The sequence below is a fragment of the Agelaius phoeniceus genome, chromosome Z (genome assembly GCF_051311805.1).
Source record: "Agelaius phoeniceus isolate bAgePho1 chromosome Z, bAgePho1.hap1, whole genome shotgun sequence".
Classification (NCBI taxonomy): Eukaryota; Metazoa; Chordata; class Aves; order Passeriformes; family Icteridae; genus Agelaius; species Agelaius phoeniceus.
Genome location: NC_135303.1, coordinates 84,883,991 through 84,899,718, shown reverse-complemented (window position 1 = coordinate 84,899,718; position 15,728 = coordinate 84,883,991). Strand labels below are relative to the sequence as shown.

General features: G+C 41.6%; 1 protein-coding gene across 5 annotated transcripts in view; it reads left to right on the top strand.

Annotated features, from left to right (window-relative positions):
• UNC13B (unc-13 homolog B) overlaps window positions 1-15,728 on the top strand; it is a 207,700-nt gene that overhangs the window by 67,943 nt on the left and 124,029 nt on the right. For all 5 annotated transcript variants that reach the window (XM_077171834.1, XM_077171833.1, XM_077171835.1 and 2 more), the window contains 2 exons: window positions 10,720-11,046; window positions 12,956-13,046. In XM_077171834.1, coding sequence (XP_077027949.1) covers window positions 10,720-11,046; window positions 12,956-13,046 — 418 coding nt within the window. The remainder of the gene's footprint in view (window positions 1-10,719; window positions 11,047-12,955; window positions 13,047-15,728) is intronic.

Genomic DNA, 15,728 nt, shown 5'->3' with positions numbered 1-15,728 from the left:
GTAATGGTGGTAGGTTGGAAGGTTTTCAATTTTGTTATTTCTGAATGTTTCTGATTTTAATTTTCGTTTATTCAATGCATTTTTTTCCATTACTATTTTTTCTGTCCTTCCTATAGCTTTTTTTAAAACTGTTGTTTTTCCCTTCCTATTTTTTTTGCTGCCTCTCTTCCTTTCCCTCCCACTCCCTTTATTTCTCATCTTAGACAAGGATCTCTAGCTAGAAATGAAAGAGTCAGGATCATTCCATTTGACACTGAAGATGGAGAAGAAGAACAGGACAGTAACTATGAAGAGCTAGGAAAACTGTTAATAGAGGATTTCTTAGAAAAAACTCATAAAACTAGAAGTTGGCATGAGAAAAATGGGAAAAGGATACAAACTCTCTCAAAAAGAGAAAATTTAAATCACTATGAAAGATCAAGGTACTGCCAAAATGTGTGTCTGGAGTCAGGGTCTGTAGATGTCCCTAGATATCCTCAGGAATATGATACAATTGACAGAAGAAGGAAAAAGAAACTGCGATACAATTTTGAAGAGAGAGAACGAATAAGCCTGCAAAGAAATGGAAGTCTGCAGTTTCCTGGGGAGAAAACAGTTTATTTCAATGGTGTGGCAGCTGATTCTGAACCCATTGATGATTTCCCAGTATATGATAGAGTTAGAAAATATACCAGGAACTCTGAAGGTAAGGGGTTGCCTGCTTATCCAGTCCTGCGACCATACAAAAATGGGTTAATGGTTAAAAGTGGCAAGTTACCCAGCAAGCAGGGGATGAACCATGACGACTCACTTCACCTGAGTAACAGTGAGGACATGAAACACATGAGGATGCTAGAGAACACTTTTGTGCCTGTTGATGTCCTTGAGGAATTTGATAGCAGTGCTTCTGATGAGTTTCAGTACTCGCCTGTTTCAGATGAGGAAATGGGAGAACTTTCAAGAAGATGGTATGATTCTGACATCAGCCATTTGAGAAACATAACTGCTAATTTCCCTGCAAATATGGGCTCCCAGTCAAAAGATGGCTCTGATAAAAAACATAAAACTAAAGAGAGCAAGCGTGATCATCCTGTGCAAGACTTAACACTGTCACCTGTTGAAGAACCCAATGAGGAGTACATAGACACAATGGATGAACTTCAGTGTCTGGTAGAATCAGTCTCTGAATATTTGGCTGAAAAGGAGGAAGAAATCAGCAAATTTGGTACATTGCCAGAAACAAAAAAAAATGTTGAGAATGTGCCATTGAAGCAGGATAATGCTGATAATACAGCAGAAGCTAAAAAATCTGAGCAGACCAAACATCTTGCTGCAGAGGAGAGTACCAAAAGCAAATCTGAATCTCTTCCGGACTTGTCAGGTGTGAAAAATACAGTGAATTCCCTCTTTAGTTCTTTCACAGAGAAGGTAGGGTCAAGCACAAAGCAACTCACAGCATCTGTTGAAAAACTTGTGTCTTCCACTCCAGAGAATACAGAAAACAAAAACTCATCAGAAGGTGGAATCTTGAATGTATTTACCAGTAAGGCTAAAAGTGAGAGTTCTGCTTCTGGTGGAGCAGCAGATAGTAAATCTGACACCAAGTTCTCCATTCAGTCTTTGCTACCATCCCAGGTGAGTGGTGATAAAAGAGCCCAGAACACAAACTCCAACAAGCCAGAAACCACTGAGACAGACAGTAAGGCTTCTGCACCACATCCTCCCCAGCAAACACAAGGAAATTCTGGCGACAGCCAGCAGAACCAGCATTCAGTTGTGAATTCGGTTCTAGGAATGTTGAATCCTTTAAAGATCTTCTCTGAGAAGGAAGTGCCAAAACAAGAAGTCACAAAAGAGGAGCACACCAAGGGCAGCCATGCTGTGAAAGCTGAGGAGGCAAAAAGGACCGAAGCACCAACTGGACAGATGTCAGCCAGAACCAGCAGCACTGTTCCAGAGGCACAGAAAAGTGAGACCAAAAGTGAGGCAGAGGTAAATGCAAGTAGCACTTCTGTGTCTTCCATCTTTGGCAGGCTCACAAACTCAGTCAGTTCCTTCAGTCTGAAAGCCAATCTTGATGGTCTCTTGGCTCCCAAGCAGCCAGATGTGCCACAGAAGCAACCAGATTTGCATCCTATTACAAGTCAGCCAGGTGCCACTTTGGTAGAGGGTGCACCCATGGCCAGGGACCAGCCTCCTGCAAATCACTCAGAGGATCAGCATCCTGCAGGCCATGGACTGGCAAACAAGCAAAACAGAGGTAATGTGGAACCTAAGTCACAGCCTCAAGATCAGGGTACAGCATCTGAAAGCTTTTTTAGCCCACTTAAAAAGTCTTTCAGTCAATTCTTACTTCCTTCTACTGAACAACAGAAGAGAGAAAGTACGTCTGAACATTTTAAAGACCATAAGTCTGAGGAGGATATAAAACAAAGTAGTTCATCAAAGGAAGAGCACTCATTTCCTTTCACTGGAAAACTTCCTTTTATCAGTGGGCTGGGTTCATCAGCAAAGCAGGAGCAGAAGAATGAAAAGGGAGGCTTTATGTCATCATTATTTAAATTTTCTTCTGCAGAAAATATAGCACCTACACAGCATCAAAAAAGTCATCAGGGTTCTAGTAGCAGTTCCCTGCATGAAAGCAGAAACAGTAATTCCGGAAATGCTGTTTCAGTAAAATCTAGCTCAGTTCCAAATTTATCAGACAATAAGGAGGAACTTTTACAAAGGAGAAACATGACTAAAGAAAACCTATCTACTGTCCAGGTAAACAGAGAAAAACACCAGGATAGTGCCTCTGCTACCCTTAAGGCCAAAGAAGAGCAGCAGAAATCTAAGAGTACTCAAGAAGAACCTAGAAATGTAAAAGGAGGACAGATGAAAGAGGGAGTAAATGCAGCAGACTTGAGCAAAGGCTCAGTTGAATCCACCTCTTCAGCCAAAGGGCCAGAAACTCCAAGGGCAGATGATACTCAGAAGAAGCACACAACAGGTTTTCTTCCTGGCTTTCTTCACATTTCTTCAAATGAAAGTACAGCCAATAATCAAGATTCAACTCTTAAAAGTGAGGGTGACAGCCAGAAAACCACTTCTCCTGGATTATTTTCTGGCTTATTTAGGTTTGCCTCGAGTGAAAACTTGTCTGAATGTAAGCAAGAGAAGACAAAACCAAATTCTCTGGGCTTCATGAAGCTTTTTGATAGAGGTGAGGATTCTAGCTTGGAGACAAAACCCAGTAATTCAGGAATGGTTTCTGAGAGTCAAAGCAGTACTGGAGAAAAGCAGGAAGCTTCCAGCTTCTTAAAAAATCTGCTGCCAAAGCCAAAGGAGAAGCAGGATAATGTGAAAACAGTGGAATCTTCCACTACTGGCCACCTATCCAGTGCAAGAGTAAATGAAACAACTGAGCCTCATGTTCCTCACAGTGCACATCCTGTGCTCTCTGAGGCCCTAAATCTGCAAGCCAATGTACAGGACTTGTCTGGAAAGCCTGTAAATAGTAGGCATATTCCTCACCAGGATGCAGAATCTAAAATTCTTCCAACTCCTTTAAACAAAGGATCAAATGAATCTCTCAATTTGACTAATAAAGGCTATAACCCTACAGAGCAGTACTCAGCTCATCAGGAAACAAGGAGCCATTCTAGCTTTGAATGGGAATATGAAGTGGGTGGACTGGCTGGCACTCATGGAATAGCAGTACCAGTTTACTACGTATTAAACCAGAACCCTGTTCTGCCCCCTCAGTTCTTGGACTGGCCTGAAAACGATGTGGTAATGAATCTTTGTAAAAAGGATGGGAATGCAAATGTGATGGATTGGCAGACTAATGCCAATTTTGATGGACAGAGTCTAGATTTAAGTGCGATGTCATATGAGTCATTTGACCAGTTAATGTTCCAAGACATTTGTTTGGAAGAAAACGATGCATGGACTGCTAATTCTCTCAGTGAAAGTTACAGTAACTTTCAGCCCTTTGAAAGAGATGGCAGTTACTCATTTGAAGAGTTGCCCATGGATTTGAGCTACTCCTCTGGCTGTGATGGAACAATGTGGACACTAATTGACCAAGACACTTTAAGTATGGATGAAGGCTTAATGTACTCATCCTATAGCCGGGAGTATCAGGAGTGGATAATGATGCTTGAGCAGGGCGTGTGGTGGCCATCAGAAGATGGTGATTGTGGATACTACATGTACAGTGACAACCAATATGTGTATTCCCTGCTCACTGATCCCACTGGACAGTATGTCTACGTGTGTGCTCCTGAAACTTACTCCTACATGGACTGCTGGGATTATAATTTCCAGATGGATTCCATTCCAAGAGCTGTGCTAGAAGACAGCACAATTGCTGTTTGTGGTTTCAAAGTCCCTCTTGGCAGTGAAGATGAACTGTTTTGGTTTGCTGAAGAAGAGTGCCTAGATGATTATACAACAAATAAACCCCTGGATTTGTCAGTAGCTTTGCAGAGGAGCGACCAGCTAATGAACATGAATTTGGAAACTTTTTCACAAATGTTTGAGGAGTCAATTTATTATCAGAGAGAGCAGCCATTAGATTTTTCAGGTTATAAACTTCAAAAACTAAAAGTGGATTTCAGACCTGAGAAGGAAATACCAAATCATTCAGAGGAGCCTCCACTAACTCTTGATCTCAGAACACATTCCAGGGCAGCTTTCAATAAATCTCTGAGTAAGGAAGTCCACACCAAGGAAGTTGGTAAGGCTGTCCCAGTGACAACTTCTGGGAGTGGGTCATCAGGATTCTTTGGATTCCAGCTGTTTCAGTCTACTCCTAAAGCTGAAGAAACTGCAGCATCTACTGAAAGAGTAACAGAAGCGAAAAAGACTGAGGAAGATAAGAAAACACCAGTGAACAAAGTTAGCTCCTTATTTTCTGCTTTGGGTGGACTAATTGGAAAGTCTACAAGCTCTGGGTCTGAGACATCAGAAGATTCTACCTCAAAGAGAACAGACACATGGTCAATACCATCTGAAAATAAGGCTGATGTTTTACCACTTACACCAAATAAAAAGTTAGATGAAGAACAAACTGGGCAGAAGTTTCCTGTTACATCAGAACCAAGAAGAAGTACTTCATCAGAACTTAATTTGGGGGCTCCTAGAAATGAAAAGCCAGAATTACACCGGACTGAAAACATCCATGTTAAAAAACCAGGATTAACAAGATCTCCTTCTATACTGAGCCAAACTGCTGCAGATGGCAGGCCCATAGGGGAAGAGAGACCTGTTAAAGCAACTCCAGCTTCCAGGCATCTTGAAAGGCATGCAGCCATTAATGAACCAAGTCAGCCACAGCCAACTCCAAGCCAACCAGCCACTGAGCCTGAGGAGACATTATTTAAAAGTGCTCTGAAATTGTTCAGTCTTGGAGAAGATTCTCCTGCAACCTCAACTGCCAACAAACCCCAATCTTCTGGATTTTTTGATTTCTTTAAAACACAAGTAAGCAAAGTGCCACAGCCATCACCAGAACCGGAGAAGAGGCAAAGTAATAAACCAGAAGAGGTGAAACAGCCAGAACAGAAGGAAACCTCTGGCATCTCATCTTTATTTGGATCCCTTGGAGATCTCTTCAAAGTGGAGCCTGTGTCTTCTCAACCAACCTCAAGTCCTACAACTCTGCCAAAACCCAACAGCAGGACTGTGACTGAGCCAAGGCAGAAACCTGAGAAGACTGGGGGTCTTCAGAGTGCCAGTATGCCGTGTCTGTCCTCCACCCCCAAGGAAGAGGTGAAAACAGAAGGCATGGACAAGCAGGTCTCTCTTAGCCCCAGGGTGCAAGAGGAACAACAAATTAAAAAATCTGAGGAGTCTCCTGGAAGTAAAAAAGTGCCTCCTGGAAATGTTTCACAGAAGCCAGTGAGTGTAGGTTCCAGAGGAAGCCAGCTGGGCCAGCCAGCCAGGCAGCAAAGCAGCACACCCACGGCCACACCAAAGCAACAGGGAGGTCGTGTAGGAGACACAGCTAATCGGGCAAAACCAAAGCCAGACCAGAGGCCCAAAGAGTCGGGTTTCAGTTTGCCATTCAGCTTCTCTGATATCACTGCTCCGAAATCCCAGCCAGCCAGTAAGAGCATATTCTCCTTCTTCACTGGATCAGATGAACCAAAGCCTTCAGCACCTGCTGCTGCTCCTGCTGGTGGGAAGCAACAAGAAACAGAGGGGCTGTTTCATCTGCGCTCCTTCTTCTCCAGTGGTCCAGCTCCTGAAAAGAGTGTACCTCAAAGAAGTACTAGTTTTAGCTTCTTCAATTTGACATCCTTTTTGGATGAAAAGCCACAAACTACTCCAGGGCAGGAAAAAACAACTAAACCAGTGAATTCTAAGCCACCAACTGCTCCTAGACAGGAGAGTAATACAAAACCAGCTAAAACAGTGAATGCTAAAGCACATATGAAGCAAAGTGTTCCCACCGACTCTGGTGTCAAAACCAGCAGTTCTACCATGCAACAAGATGCAGGCAATAAAAAAGAAGTTGATGATATTATTGCAGCAGTGACTGGCAAACAAACGTCTAATGACCTCATGATCCCAGAAAATAAATCAGAAAAGCTGGCAGTGGACAATGTAGAAAGTATTGCTGCAGTAGCTGAGGAGAGTGGTTTAGAAAAGCTTCCACAGACCAGTGGAGAGAGTGACTTAGGAAAGCTTCCACAGGCCAATGAAGAAAGTGGCTTAGAGAAGATTCCACAGGCAAGTGAAGAGAGTGGCTCAGAAAAGCTTCCACAGGCCAGTGAAGAGAGTGGCTCAGAAAAGCTTCCACAGGCCAGTGAAGAGAGTGGCTCAGAAAAGCTTCCACAGGCCAGTGAAGAGAGTGGCTCAGAAAAGCTTCCACAGACCAAGGACACTGCAGTAACCAGCTTGTCTGCTGCTGGTCCTTACCTTCAGACTCCTGTGCTGGAGGGTTCTCAGGACCAACTGAGTATTTCCCCAAGGGCAGAAGAAGATGCTTTGGGTAATGTGGAGAAAATGGACAGTGTTACATTTCCTACTGATGAAGGGCCTTATTCTTCCAAAGAGCAAACTTCTGAAAAGGTTGATCATAGCATGGCCTCAGGTGGTAAGATGGATTCCCAGGGTCTAAATGACTTAAATAGCATGAGTGACTTGAAAAATGAAGTGGTCTCTGAAGAAATACGTGTACAGAATGAGTTGCCAGAACAAAAAGTACCTGAACAAGCTGACAGATTACAAAGGGCACAACAGCCACATGTTCCTCCTAAAATGCCAGAGGCACCTAATTTGCAAAGCAAACCAAAGGAACCTGAGAGTGATAAATCAGTTCTGGATTCTTCAGTTGAAATGTTTTCAAGCTTCATGACAAAAATGAAACCACCTAAAACATTTTCTGGTTTCTTTTCTCAACCTCAAGCTACTGCACCTCCACCTGCACAGAAGAGGAGCTCCTCTTTCTTTGGTTTCTCATCCCTCCCAAGTGGCCCAGCACCAGCTTTCACGAATGATATATTCGGCATCTTCAAAGGTCCAAAAGAATCTCCAAAAGAGATGCCTCCAAAATCCACCCCTAAACCTCAAAGCACTGGTGTGAAAGATGTCACTGGGTCTGTTCCAGCAAAAGACTCTAGGGAGCCAGAAAATACAGCTGCAGCCAGAGAGTCTAAAAGAGATGTCTCTACCTCTGTGAAGAAGGATGTAATAGCTGCTTCAACAGAAGAGAATTCCACAGAAGAGTCTCCTATGAAAACAGAAACCGAGGAGAAAAAGAGCTCGGAAACCTCTAAAGAGGAACCTTTGAGTGCCACTCCAGAAACAGGAGTCTCTAGTGAGAATGAAGCCCTTGAGGTCCTGCAGCAGAATAGTGAAGCACAGCCCTCTGAGGTGGTAGATGCTCTGCCATGCCAGTCTGATCTCAGTGGTGCAGCTGATGCAGTGCAGGCTGAGGCCACTGACCAGGCAGATTTAGATACTTTCCAACCAGCTGTGGGGACTTCAGGTGTAGCAGAGGAAGAAGCTGCTCCTGCAGACAAGGCAGCCTCTGACATCCTTCACACTGGCTCTACTGATGAGCTCGCACTGGAAATGGAAGCCCAAACTAACACAGCAGACACAAACCTTTCCCAGTTAGATGAGAGTGCTACACTTGAATCAGAGCCTGCTGTTGCAGGGGATGAGGCGAATACTGGTATTGATCAGCAGGACTTGATCAGTAGTAATGATAGCAAACCCACAGCTCCAGCTGATGAGCCCAGTATTCATCTGCCTGAGCTGAATGAAGAGAAGACAAGTGAGGTAGAAAAGCAAACTGCTGAACAGGAAAAACATTTAACAATTGAGGGGGTGCCTGTAGAAGGGATTGCTTCCAAATCTGACTTGAAGAAACAGGGTAAAGCTAATAATGTTGCTCCAGATGAAAGCAGTAGTAAACCTGTCTTTGAAATACCGAGCATACCCAGTTTGCCAAAATTTGGCTTTATGTCATCTTCTGATAGTGGAAAACCTTTTGGGTCATTCTTCTCTCAACAGCCACCTTCTGCTAATAAAGGAGGAACAGATGAGGGCCTTGTGTCCAGTTTTAAGAAACTCTCTATGTCTCTGTTTGAAGGAGGTGGTGAAGAAAAGGTGAGTAAGCCAGAGAGTGCCCAAGGAGCAGTATTTGGGAAAAAGCTAGATTTCTCTTTTCCCTGGCAAAAAGACATCAAGGAGACCTCTGCCAAAAAGGAACCACATGCACCACCACAGGCTTTGTCAAAACCAGATGACAAGGTGTTAGGAACAGTCAGTTCAGAAGAAAACTCAAAATCTGCAGTCTCGGATCAAGTGACTGACGCAAATATAGAAGTGAAGTTGTCTTCAAAGCAGCCTGACGCTGTAGACAATGAACGTTCTGAAGAGCCATCTGGTGCAAACACTGTTGATGATACATCCAACAAAGAGCTGGGAGAGAAGCTTGACAAAGAGTCAGAAGATCAACAGAATGTGATTTCAGGTGAACTGCAAAAAGAAGATCGGGCAGAGGAGCATGTGCCAGAGAAGCCTGAGGAGAAGGAAACTGGGCTTGATTCTGCTCCTGATGGAGCAGTTCTGCATCCTGACACACTGGCTGCAGATCTGCATGGCGTGGAACAACTGAATGAGAAAAGGCTAGTTACAAATGAGGCATAATAAATGGGATTTGACCATTTATAATGCAATGCTGCAGCAGTAGAGAGTGGCCTTGGTGTCTGATGTTTGTAGCTCAGTCCCAGTCCCCTCCCTGTTGTCAGTGTTTGTGGTATCACTGGTGGCTGTCATGGACAATATGGCAAACTGCAGTCACTAGTTCCATACAAGCTTTTAGACCATTTCTTCCCTTTTACCACTCCTTTTCTGTAAGTGTAATTGAATTTCTCATGTTCTTATAATGTGTCCCACTGAACGAGATGTTCTTAGTTCTAATTTCATTAGCCTTTCAGAAGTTAGAGTCTTTGTGTGTTAATTCTGGTGCGTACAATTAACTTTGCTTTCTTGTTTAGTGATAATAATATTGTATTTGCTAAAAAAAAAAAAAAAGTAACAGTTAGAATGTATTGGTTAGGGAGGAGCATTTTGTTCTCAAAATGCAAGGTAAATATTTTAAATTTTAGAGATAAATTTCACTTACTGATGATAAATTATAGAACTACTTAGGTTCACTTCATGTTAATGCATATATTAAAACACTTTCAGAAATATCAGTGAAGGTATTCTAATGCTTGGTCTTCCTAAAATCAGTGTGAAATTTATTTCATGCAGTTATGAAAGTTCCTAGAGGAAGATACCCATATTTCATGAGTGCAATGAGTCCTGTGCATGTGCCAAGTTACAGTTGCCCTTAAAAATCAGAACAGAGGCCTGCTAAACTTAAATTTAAGTATGTATGCAATTCTGTGTAATGTAAGTGAAACTTGTTCCTCTGATCATACAGTTGCAACTCTGCACTCACAGAACTTCCTGGCTCCAAATTCATCCAAGACTGCAAGAGAAAAATATGAGTGTTGCTTAATTCTTGGCCATAGTTTTCCTGACTGCATGAGAAATCTCCATCTGCTGTATTTTGTTTGATGATTCTAGGAATTCAGTCCTGAAAGTGGTGTCTTGAATCACAGAGGTCACATCCCTATGTGTGGCTTTTCTTTGAAAAAGTTTTCTGTTTTTGTAAAAGGTTGTAAGTTAAAGGTCTTGACAGTCTTAATCTTGACTGCAACATATTTTATCATAAACTTTTAATATATAAAAGTGAAGTTAACTTAATTTTTAACAACAGTCACCTTACATAGATGTGATAAAGACCCCCAATTACAGCAAAATTGCAGAAGACAGAAGCACTTTCACTCTGAATTGCTCTGTTTCCATTCTTATTCCTATCTGGTTATTAGAATATCTTCACTGCAGTTTGTAGCTGATATAAGGTGAAGCAGTAGTCGGTGCAACAAAGACCAATGTATAGAGCATATGCGAATGTGTATATATATATATATTTATATATACACAAGAAGTGTACATGGTCTGTGTGCTGGTAGATTGTGTATGAAGTATTTCTACTGCCTACCATACTTTTGAGATTCACAAATCTATAGTTACATAATAATCATAAGAATATAATAGTTAAGTATGACTTCACAGCATGCCTTTTCAGTGATATTTAGTATACTGCTCAGTTTTTTACATGTGCAGGTTGTTTTGTGTTTTTCCAAGCCACTGTTTTTTCTGATGGACTTTCTTACTCTCTCCTAGTCCTGCTGGCAGTAGTAGATACAGCTCCTCTTGCAATGTCAGCCAGGAAAGCTCTCACCTCAGTGAGCTGGAACATTCCCATGAAAGTGCCCACGGCTCTGAGCAGGAGGATGATCACCAGGAAAGGCAGTCAAATCATTCTTACCACAGTTCGAGCAGCTACCAGAAGGATGGTCAGGCGTGGCTCAAGGAGCAAGAGGAGCCTCATGGCAGAGGAGAGGAGGAGAAGGTCTGCAAAGCTGAGGAAAAGCCTGCAGACCATTCTGCAGCTAAGTTACCTCTGGAACTTGAGAAGCCCAAGGATGTTGATGCAGGAATCCAAATGAGGTAGGTGAAGCTATTGCCAATTTATTTTCAGCTAGTTCAAAGAGGATTCTTCTATTTGCTGTACATTGTTCTTGCAGCCTTTTCTCACAACTGAGTTGATGATGTTGGTCTGTGAAACGTCTGTTGTAGAGGAGCAGTTACTTATGGGACATTGGCTAAGTTGAAGCGATGTTTGCTTTGTGTGCAAAGAGGAACACTTGCTAAAACTGTGGTTTTTGTGTGTGTGTAAAGAGGAACACCACCTTGGAGCTCATTTGCTGGATTTTCTGTTTCTGGTTTGATGAACGTACTCCAGCCCCAAAATAGTTGCTTTCATTGCTCATGTGGGATCAAGTTTATGCTTGAACAACCAGGAATTACATTTTCATGGTTAGAGCTTCACTACTTCCATTCTTGTAGATTACCACCATTGGAGTTAGTGTTTATGTAGTTGTAGGTTGTAGAGAATTACAGCATGAATAGACTTGTTGGTCTGACTCACTGTGGGAGCTTTTCTTGTCCTTATACTTTGGCTTTCCAAGCTGTCAACAGTACTGAAAACAGGCTTCAAAAGTATTTCATCTAAGTTTGGGCGAATAGAGTATTGGGTTTTGCACAGGTTTTACAGAAATTTCAAATTTCACTACTTAAATTTGGGAGTGACATTTTTCCTTGAGATAATCAAGTCATTGCAGCCCCTGGATGTGGTTTTACTTTCATAAGTATGAGGGATTTTTTTTTAATCTGGTTCAGTTAGATCCATGGAAAGATGTCTGCCTGTCTGTACCCTTTGGAGGGTACAGCTGGTGTCACTGTGCTTGGATGATAGAATTAACTACAGGAGTTCATGTGTAGGCAAGCCTTACACTAAAGATGAAAAGAGGAAAACAAGACGAGAGAAGTGTTAAACTGTTTTTAAACTCTGATTCACTTTCCTCTTTTCCTTACAGAGCAGCAGGAGTCTTGTCCCAGAATGGCTGGCCTATATTTGTTCACAGGAAAGGTTATTCACATAGTCTATTTCAGGCTAATTTAGGCATCTAACTTGGATGCTCCTGCCTCACTGGCTCCCTTTCTCTCCACCCTCTGGCAGTGCTCTCCTGTCTCCATGGAATAGTCATGGAACAGAGCTGAGTCTTGATCCCTAGAGCTGCACCTGAGCTAGACCTGTAGCATGGATGTGTTTTGGTCTCATCTATGCGGTTGTTTTATACAGCACTGTGAGGTGCATGCTTTGCAGGCAGGAGGTGTTTGTTTTTATGATTTACACCTCAGCAACATACAAAAGCAGGAATGTAACCAAAGGCCCAAGGTATCACAAGCTTAGGGACTACAAGATGTGCTGTGGGCACTGAGGTGGAGCGTTGGTGGCAGATCTGCCTGTCCTCTTGAAAAGCTGTAGGAAAGAGTGGAGAGACAGAGGTTCAATGCACAGAGGAAACTAAGGGCTGAGCCCTGTTGCCAGTGTTTCCAATAAAGAGGGGCTGTACATTTGTAGCAGGAGGAGTAGGAAGGGGCAGTGGCTAGAAGAAAACTGCAACAGGCATGGAGGTATAAAATCTTCCATCTACCTCTTTATGTTTGTAATTACAATACCATTGTGTTGCATTGGCTTGATCTGGTGTCATTGACTGCTTTCCTCATATTTGCACAAACATCATCTTCCTCCTGGGTTCAGATTGTGTACAGATCCTATCTTTCAGCTCATCAGTTCCCAAGATGGTTTCTGAGTTTAAGGAAACCTCTCCTTTAGCTGCTCACTTCCCAGAGCACATGAACAGCTGTGCTGACTGGAGCCTTTTGGTTCCTTCAGAGCTGAAGCTATAACCAACCAACCAACCAACCAACCAACCAACCACTATGTGGTTGAATCTTTAATGCTACAGGTAAGTATCTTTCATGTAGTGATTTCCTGTTTCTTGTTTTTAAGCTACCAGGGTGACATCGAGCCACCACCGTTTCCTCCAGCAAGAGCCCGTTGGATTAGAGCCATTAGCAAAGTCCGACTGCAGCTTCAACAGGTAGGATGGAGTATTGCTTTTCTCCTTTTCTGAGCTGCTGTGGCTCAAGGTTTCACTTCTTCTTCATTGTAAGGCACCTCTTACAGTTTTGATGTTTTGCAGATGAAAATTGTATTGAATGTATTGTGTAGGACTGCAGCATGTTGTGATGGTTTTAGGGCTCTCTGATTCTACCAGACATTTTTAATATCATTGTATGGAACTAGAGCTGAATATCAGAAAAGATGCAGAAGCTGAGAAATTAGCTCTGAATTTGTAAATAATAATAATAGTGTCTAGGACTTAGGTGGTTTATTCTAAATTGTTTGAAATGAAGACTTTTTCTCAAGGCAACTTGAGGATAGCTTGTTAGTTTAGTAGGAGTTATCTGTATTATTTGTCGTGTGAAAATGTTCCTTGGGGAACTTTGCATCAAATATTTTTATATATACTTATTGAAAGTGGGTGTATAGTAAGTCTTGGTATTTCCATCTCATGAAAGTAAGATTTAAAAATAAATAGTCTTGATTTGGGAAGTCAAAAGGAAAAGGTTGTGACATTTTCTATAACAGTATAAACACTCTTGTTTTAGAAAACACTGTTTAAGAACCAAAAAAGTCGCATTAAAAAAAATTCTTATGGTTTTATCCATCTATATGCCCACAGAAAGATAACATATGGTGTTCATGTTCTCTAGATTTTGCCTGCTAGCCCAAGTGCAGAGTTAATATATTTCACTTAGAAATACTACTTTCTTCTAGAGATGACTTGTTTTGTTTTTATAAAAGATTTTACAGTATCTGTCACAATCAGGACTTTATCTTGTGGATTTTTGCAAATTTTCAAGAACTGATTGTTGTTGTTGCTTTGCATCTTGGGAGGCAAAATACATTTTCTCTTGTTTTATCTGGATTGTAAATGCTTTTTCATTTAACAATGGCTTCACTTCTGAGTAGAGAGGATTTGGATCAAAACTCTCAGTATGACATGGAAAGTGAAGAACACCACTAGTATTTAAGAAGCAATGAGCTTCTGCTATGATTTTATAGAGTATGCAAACAAAACAGTTTAATTCTCTGCCATGTGGAAAACAAGTGCACAAACAAGGGACAAGAGATTCAACACCACCTGTCCATGGATCTCTCTTTTTCTGAGAGAGCAGAAGGGCCATAAGGTGGTTCACAATTGTTTTGTGATTCTGCTGAATTGGAAGGATAACATGCTTTGGGATGTTACTGAAACAGTAGTTTAGTTTGGATAGCAAAATGTCATTATTTGCTTTGCCTTGACCACTGCTGACAACTATTGATCAAATTTTCCCTTAAACCAAAAAATGTAGGAATTGGAGCTTTCCGGGAGCCTGCTCTGGGGCTTAGCTGCCTTTTCTGTCTGAAGACTTTTCCTTACCTCTGCTCTAGGTCTCGTTTCATATAAATCCATATCTCATGATTAGGACAAGGAATACTGGAATAATAAAGGGCTACTGCAAAAACAGGACAAAGCCCCGCTTGCTCTTCTTGTGTTAACTAGATGACCCTTTTTCTTTTAGTCTTTTCTTGACAGGATTTTTAGGCACTTTCCATCGGCCTGGCTTTTTTTTTAATTCTCTCTCCTACTCATTTCTTTATTTTCCCTGAAGTGCAGTGTCCGAAGCTGAATGTAGAAATCCAGCTGCAAGCCTGCTCATGTGCCCTATAGGGCAACCAAGACTTTGTTCTCCTGCCTGTGGTCCTGATATTCCAGGATATACTGGCTGCCCTGCTGTGATGGTGCTTTTTTTATCACAGGCTATTACTGATGTATAGTTAGTCTTTTACACTTTGCAGAACTGAGGTTCCTTCTGAAAAAGAGTTTTGTCTGTTGTTGCATAGCCTATCTTTGTGTTGAATTACAGCTAAATTATGGCTTTGCCTTGTCCTTACAGAAGTTGTTTTTTGTTGAGTTTTTTTTTTTTTTTCATTTTGTAAGCACTTTGTTGTCTGTTTCTTCCTTACCATTTACATGAATAAATAATTCAGGTTGTCTGTGACAAAACCAAAGCTGATGGCCTGTGAGCTACCAGAGTTGCCTGAGGGATCTTTCTTGATACATTCTTTGAATTTGGCTACCATGATTATCAATTTTTTACCAGTATGTTTGCATCTATTTTAACAGCTTCATCCAGATCACAGGGTATAAAGGTTCTATTATTCTCTCTCTACCCCTTAGAATAATTTAGCTTGTCATAGAACGAAGTTAATGCATTTGACACAGTTCTACTCTTGATGAAACCATGCTCACAGTTATTTCTCTCCTTTTCATGTTCTAGAAGATTTGCAAATAATTTGATTATTTGTTCCAGTCTTCAGTCCCCAGGGACCTGGAGTGTGTGTGTGTGAAGTTAGTGCTTTTATAATTATACAAGGCTTTCTCTTATTATTTTTAAGCATAAATACTTGCTTTGTCTTTTTCAAATCTTCAAGCGTGTTGCCTGTTTCTCAAGTTCTTAGTGCTTAGTAATTATCAGTGTTGCAACATGGAACCTGAGGATAAATGTTTATCAGAGCCCTCTGACTAAACAGAGATAAGGTGGTTGTTTCTTTTTTTTTTCTTTACTGCAGCCTCTTTTGAATAACTTTCTGAACCTTTTTCCTTTAAAAACTCCCCACAACGGTCCAGTATTAATTCTGTCACCTGTCTGACTGCGCTTGTCCCTTTCACTGA